This window comes from Phragmites australis, chromosome 21 (assembly GCF_958298935.1).
Source record: "Phragmites australis chromosome 21, lpPhrAust1.1, whole genome shotgun sequence".
NCBI classification, from domain to species: domain Eukaryota; kingdom Viridiplantae; phylum Streptophyta; class Magnoliopsida; order Poales; family Poaceae; genus Phragmites; species Phragmites australis.
The window spans coordinates 23,702,062-23,709,575 of NC_084941.1; the positions used below are offsets into that span (position 1 = coordinate 23,702,062).

The 7,514-nt window shown below is 39.8% G+C and overlaps 1 protein-coding gene across 1 annotated transcript; it reads left to right on the forward strand.

Moving 5' to 3' along the window:
• The first annotated feature begins 5,855 nt into the window (after positions 1–5,855).
• Positions 5,856–6,884, forward strand: LOC133903260 (cysteine-rich receptor-like protein kinase 10). Its single transcript, XM_062344568.1, has 3 exons — positions 5,856–6,186; positions 6,563–6,742; positions 6,838–6,884. Exons 1-3 carry the CDS (start codon positions 5,856–5,858, stop codon positions 6,882–6,884), a joined length of 558 nt encoding a protein of 185 aa, XP_062200552.1.
• The last annotated feature ends 630 nt before the right edge of the window (positions 6,885–7,514 follow it).

Genomic DNA, 7,514 nt, shown 5'->3' on the forward strand with positions numbered 1-7,514 from the left:
TCAACGAGAGACTTGTAAAGATGAATCCAGACTTCACCGAGAACTATTTATTGAAGTGTTTGCTTTACCACCAATGCAAGACCTTCATACTATTACCCTACAACTTTGATTACGTGTTTGCCTACCAAGGCGTTCTACTTTTATGCGCATCTTGATCTAGTATTAATTTGCTATGGTGACATATTTCTGTAGTTTTTATTAGATCCTGCTTCTCATCCACCTAGACTTGAGTAAGAATATTGTATTGGACTCACAAAAGAGAGCTCAGTCAAATTACCAAGACCTCACCGAGATGCTAAACAAGTAAACTCGATCATTTAATCTTCACATCGGTTGCATCTAAGTTTAATTGGTATTCATATTTACGTACAGGGCGTACACAAGATACCGTAAACAGAGTCTTATCTACCTTCCATATAGGAATCAATATGATGTAAAAACCGACTTTCCATACGCAGGAAATATTCATGTTTTACAGTTCGTACTAAATAAAAAGGTTCCATTCATTCCATTGAAGTTTCCTTTGCTCTTGAAGTGTATGAGGCAGGCATCCGGCAACAATCTCTGCGGGTTCCATCTACTTAATTTCATGCACTCATTCAATGGAGATAGAGACAGTGTCATGGAGAATGATGTTGAGGTATAAAATTACATATCAATGCCTTCTTTTCAATTTCTATACATGTTCAAAGACTAATTCTTTTGATTCTTCAAACACAACGCTTCAAACAACGCGTGAGATACTCCCCTATGAAATACATGCCATTCAAGAACAGATCATCGGGTTCTTCATCGAACATGTTATCAACCCAAACGGTGAGTTTCATGAAGCGATTGTGCCGCCGCGGCGTGAGGAACCTTCAAACGACACCGAAGACAATTTACATTCTAGTAGAGAGTATGCTATAAGGAGGAAGTCTACCAAAAACTTTGACCGCTAGAATGTTATCGATCATGCATGTGTCTCATTGTAACTGTGTTGAATGATAAATAATTTATGTATATATGTTTTCTTGATTAAATATATGTCATTGTATGCATGTATTGAGAGGGCGAGAGAGACGGAGAGAGGGGGGGAGAGAGAGAGAGGGGATGGAGAGGAGCTAGGAGAGGGAGGAGATGGAGAGAGGAAAGAGAGGTGTATTGAGAGGGAGAGAGAGATGGAGAGAGGAGAGAGGGAGAGAGAGAGGAGGGAGGGGAGCTAGGAGAGAGAGAGAGAAGATAGAGAGAGGATCTAGGAGAGAGGGGAGGCAAAACACTGCCGGCCGAAAGTCCAAATCGGTAGTGATTCCCTGAGAATCACTGTCGGTTACAACCACCAACCAGCAGTGATTCACAAAGTACAACTGCCGGCTGAAGCCACTAGCTGGTAGTGATAAGGAGCACCACTACTGGTTGGGGGGGGGGGCAGTGATAGTCAGGGTGTTAACTAATCACTGCCGGCTGAAAAATTGGCAGTGAGGGGGGTTTACCACCCGGTAGTGATGGGGTTTCTGTAATAGTCCTTGTTGCTAAAAAAAAAAGAAAAAAAGAAATGTTGTATCTTCTCCTTATTTTCCACTTTTATAGGAGGAGATAAATGTCATCATCAGATGTTAATTTCAGTGATCAATAAAATACCAACAATTTCCATAAACCATCTTGACTCCACTCTTAGCCGGCTGCCACCAGCCTAGAGGAACAAAACATTATTGTCACGACCAGGACTCACTTACGATATAGAATAGGATTAATACCAAATAAGACAGACAAATGCATCTTCTACTTTGACAAAATCTTCCTTTTGCTGCTTGATATCCTACATATATGTATCTATCGATCACTGCGAATGTAGATTACAGGAATATAACCACAGGTCGTGGATGCTATAAGTGTCTATTACATTTAGTCTAGGATTAAATTAATTTCGGCCGACTGGACCGTGTAGGATAATTGTTTTGGATTAGCCTCGTTCTGATAGCTAACTGGACGGCGTTGAAGATTACATGAACAGTAGCAGCACCCAGCTTGTGATTTAAAGTGGCTGGAGAGGAAAGGAGAGCAAGGGAGGAGAGTAGTTGATTTGGGTGCATGCGATCTCCACTCGCGCCCACGTTGGACAGGTTAGGAGGGGCAAGTCTCTCTAAAAGTGGACCCGAATGTAAGAAATGTGGTGATCTAATTGGGGGTGTGGTTTTGTGAAAACTAATATACCACAACACATGTGGTTAAGTGATACAGCCAAAGAAAGGTACCATGTTTTGGTACCTATCTTGGTATAATTTGATGGTACCTCCCAAGAACTGTAAAAACACTCTTTCTTGAAAAGCCTTTTTACCATCCTTGGTGGTGCCAAGAGGCACCGGCAAATTATACCTTGGGAAGTTTTGGTACCTAGATACCAAGTTTTGGTACTTCTCTATGTATAATTTGATGGTACCTAGTCCTGGTACCTCCCAAGGACCGTAAAAACATTCTTTCTTGAAACACGGACCATAGAATCTAGCTAGGGTTGTCTGATTTTTACTCTAAATTCTTCCTTTTACTTCTTGCTATATCCTAGATATGTATGTATGCGCGAACGAGCGTTCATGTGTGTAAAACAGATATTGACACAGTCTCCACATTATCTAAATTGTGTAAAACAGATATTATCGCTTCTAATGCAGTTTTTAATGAAAATGAAATGGTCTTTGCGAACATGACGCTGGATAGTTGACTGCTTTCTGGTGATTAGGGGTTCTCGTTACTTTTGTGCATGCTTATATTGAACTGGTATCCCCAGTCAGGCTGTGTAAGACCCTTATTTTGATTTCAATAAAGGCGGAGAGTAACCTTGTTTGTACAAAAAATAAAAACAAGAAATGTTATATCTTCTCCTAATTGTCCACTTTTAACAGGGAGATGTAAGACCCCTGTCAGTAACACTACATTGCAAGTGTACAATTTTCTACCTTGAATTTCTAACTGAAACCTGTGATATATATCTTGCTCCAGGGCTTGCAGACACGGAGGCAATCCAAGAACCTATATAGATAGTATTGCTTTGCTCTTCTGTTGGATTGGATGAACAACATTCTGAAAGATGCAAGATCCCTGAACGAACATCCAAAATCTACCATACACGATGGTTGCGGATTTTTCTACACAATCTTAATATAATCATAGTAAGTTGGAACTTACACAATGATTAAGCTTTCTAAATAATAAAGTGACTTATCGATGGATAGCAACAAGTTAAGAATAAAAAGGAATTATCAAGATTCAATATATTCCGTGCATTTAATTTTGTCCTAAAAAACAATTGAACGATTCAAGAAATTAAGCGCGTGATCATTGGTGGTTTGAAGGGTATTGGCCGATTGTGGAAAGCGAGTAAGCAACCCGTCACTTGACAATTTTTTTCCAAGTGATGATGAATTGGTGATAGATAATAAGACTTGAGTAAGTTGACCTGAAAGAATATGCTTGAAATACCTTATGAATAAAACAACAGGAACGAACCAGGCGACTAGACCACCCATACCCGCCGTTAGCCTGGCTATGGTGGGCATCCTTTGCCTCCTCCTGCCGTTGCCGTCGTTATGTTAATTTGCCACCGGACACTTCCTCGAATAAAAAGTAATTTATACTTCCTTTGATTCCAAATATAAGTCTATTAAGATAAGAACAAGATCTCCAATATAACACTTTGATAAATAATATCTATAATAATATATTATTTTAAATATAAAGAGTTATATATTATGAAAATATTTTTTATAACGAATCTAGTAGCATTAGTCTTATATTGTCAATCTATATAATTTTTAAACTATTGACGATCAAAGCTAAAAAGGTTTGATTTAGACAAATCTAAATGGGCTTATATTTGGAATTATAGGTAGTAGTCATTTAGCAAGTTCATGTGGGCTTAGCATGTCTTTTTTTTGTGAAACGTAGAGTTTAGCATGTCTGCGCCTAAGCAATATGATGCAGGATGAGAACTTACATTATCAGAGTACATGATCCTTTTTCTTTGTCAGCCGGAAAAAATAAAGGAGTGAGCCTATTGTATCTTGCCGGCTGGACCTGCCGAAGACGAAACAAGATCCTCTGACGTTGGTGGATTTTAATGTCATAGGGCAATTGGGCAGTTTTGAGCCGTCCGATTGCAAGCATGAGATCTGATGCTATAGTACTTTGATGAATAGTAGAATCGCTATAGTATTTTAATATTAATAACAGTTAAAATTTGGCACTGTACGACGTAAGATAACTATAGCGCCTCTCACATTTTACTGTGCGCCTCTGACGTTTCTGCACTAACGTCAGAGGATCCCGTTCCGCCGAAGACCCAGTGATGAATAACTTTTCAAGAAATTTAATTGGTGACGCCGTGATCCATGGTTTCAAGTACGGTATTGACTCACTCACTTTCTGATGAAAGCAACTGAATAAACTTAATTTCTTTTCTTTTTCCAAGTGATCGATGGTGACGATCGACTTGGAACAAAACAACAAGCAATTAAGCAATGATTAAGCTTTCTAAATAATAAAGTGACTTATCGATGGATAGCAACAAGTTAAGAATAAAAAGGAATTATCAAGATTCAATATATTCCGTGCATTTAATTTTGTCCTAAAAAACAATTGAACGATTCAAGAAATTAAGCGCGTGATCATTGGTGGTTTGAAGGGTATTGGCCGATTGTGGAAAGCGAGTAAGCAACCCGTCACTTGACAATTTTTTTCCAAGTGATGATGAATTGGTGATAGATAATAAGACTTGAGTAAGTTGACCTGAAAGAATATGCTTGAAATACCTTATGAATAAAACAACAGGAACGAACCAGGCGACTAGACCACCCATACCCGCCGTTAGCCTGGCTATGGTGGGCATCCTTTGCCTCCTCCTGCCGTTGCCGTCGTTATGTTAATTTGCCACCGGACACTTCCTCGAATAAAAAGTAATTTATACTTCCTTTGATTCCAAATATAAGTCTATTAAAATAAGAACATGATCTCCAATATAACACTTTGATAAATAATATCTATAAGAATATATTATTTTAAATATAAAGAGTTATATATTATGAAAATATTTTTCATAACGAATCTAGTAGCATTAGTCTTATATTGTCAATCTATATAATTTTTAAACTATTGACGATCAAAGCTAAAAAGGTTTGATTTAGACAAATCTAAATGGGCTTATATTTGGAATTATAGGTAGTAGTCATTTAGCAAGTTCATGTGGGCTTAGCATGTCTTTTTTTTGTGAAACGTAGAGCTTAGCATGTCTGCGCCTAAGCAATATGATGCAGGATGAGAACTTACATTATCAGAGTACATGATCCTTTTTTTTTGTCAGCCGGAAAAAATAAAGGAGTGAGCCTATTGTATCTTGCCGGCCGGACCTGCTGAAGACGAAACAAGATCCTCTGACGTTGGTGGATTTTAACGTCATAGGGTAATTGGGTAGTTTTGAGCCGTCCGATTGCAAGCATGAGATCTGGTGCTATAGTACTTTGATGAATAGTAGAATCGCTATAGTATTTTAATATTAATAACAGTTAAAATTTGGCACTGTACGACGTAAGGTAATTGTAGCGCCTCTCACATTTTACTGTGCGACTAACGTCAGAGGATCCCGTTCCGCCGAAGACCCAGTGACGAATAACTTTTCAAGAAATTTAATTGGTGACGCCGTGATCCATGGTTTCAAGTACGGTATTGACTCACTCACTTTCTGATGAAAGAAACTGAATAAACTTAATTTCTTTTCTTTTTCCAAGTGATCGATGGTGACGATCGACTTGGAACAAAACAACAAGCAATTAAGCAATTATAGGCCAGGCGACTAGCTGGCGTGCGTACCCGTGCCGTGGTTAGCCATGGCGGGCGTCCTGCTCATCATCCTTGGCTTCCTCCTCATGCCGCCGTCGGCAGCGGCAGTGGAGCAGGTCTGTGGCAACGCCGGAAACTACACGGCCAACGGCACCTACCAGTCTAACCTGGCCTTCCTCGCCAACACCCTCCCAATCAATGCCTCCTACTCCCCGCAGCTCTTCGCCACCGCCACCGCCACCGCCACCGCCGGCCAATCCCCCGACGTGGTGTACACGCTCGCGCTCTGCCGGGGCGACATCACCATCGTCACCGCGTGCAGCATGCAGCGGATGTGCCCCTTCGACAAGGGCGCCGCCGTCTACAAACTCACAACTGGTAACCTGCCTGCCCTCCCTGACGTCTCACCCCCGTCGGAGAATCTGGTGCGGAGCGCGGCTCCGACCAAATCAAATCCGATGTCTTCAGCTTTGGTGTTTTATTCTTGAGATCCTGAGCGGACAACGGAATTCTGGCAGCCATCAATGCGGAGATTTCATCAATCTCCTTGGATATGTGAGTTTATAGACACAAACTTAGCAATTATTTTGTTGATATGCTATCCAACCTAAATTATGTGATGAAATCATAAAACAGGCATGGCAATTATGGGAAGAGGGAAGATGGGTTGAACTCGTTGATGCATAATTGATCCCCGAGAGTTACTCGACAGAAATGATGCGGTGCATTGACATTGCATTGCTGTGTGTACAAGAGAATGCAGCTGATGGACCGACCATGTTAGATGTTGTTGCAATGCTAAGCAGCAAGACTAAGATCCTGGCGGAGCCGAAGCACCCGGCATATTTCAATGTAAGGGTAGGAAATGAAGAAGCATTATCCACCGCTACTAAGTCATGCAGTATTAATGATATGACCATATCTGTCACAACTGGTAGATAGTTTTTGTTTGTGTCATGTATTTTGAGTATAGAGGGGTACAATATGCATATTTTTTTATTTATCATAATTAAATTGTATTTTGTGCAGCTTTTGCTCTCGAGGAAACAGCAGGCAAACGATACTGGCACTACTAGAAAAATGATTTATACAGACGGTTCGAAAACCCTATGTAGAATATTTTTTTAAACTGTCTATACTAAAGAGTTTGTACAAATCAGGTTTATACAGACGGTTTTTGAACCGTCTGTACTAAGTTTTCTGAAGCTAAAAAATCCTAAAAAATATTTTTCCTACCACACCAGCCCCCTATATTATTATGTAGGCGCGATCGCAAGTCACAAAATTTTTCACGCAAAATAACACCCGTACGTTTTCTAGAGTCAAACCCGTAACCTCTAACCTCGTGCGAAACTTCCTTACCATCTCACATGTCATTGATTACTGATCATTTTATGAAAATAATCTATATAAGAGATATGCTCCAAATAAGTGGGACACTATTAGTATAGACGGTTCCAAATTATTGTTCCATTTGTACAGACGGTTTCAAACTAGAACTGTCTGTACTATTACTGCATATAGTACAGACAGTTTCAGTTTGTAACCGTCTGTACTAATAGTACAGACGGCTGCAGTTTGTAATTATCTGTACTATAGCGTCCCATTTTGTTGAAATTGCTCGTTGCTATTTTCTCAAACGGTTCTAGTTTGGATTCGTCTGTGGAACCCTTTATATAGACGGCTTTATAGATCTGTCTATACAG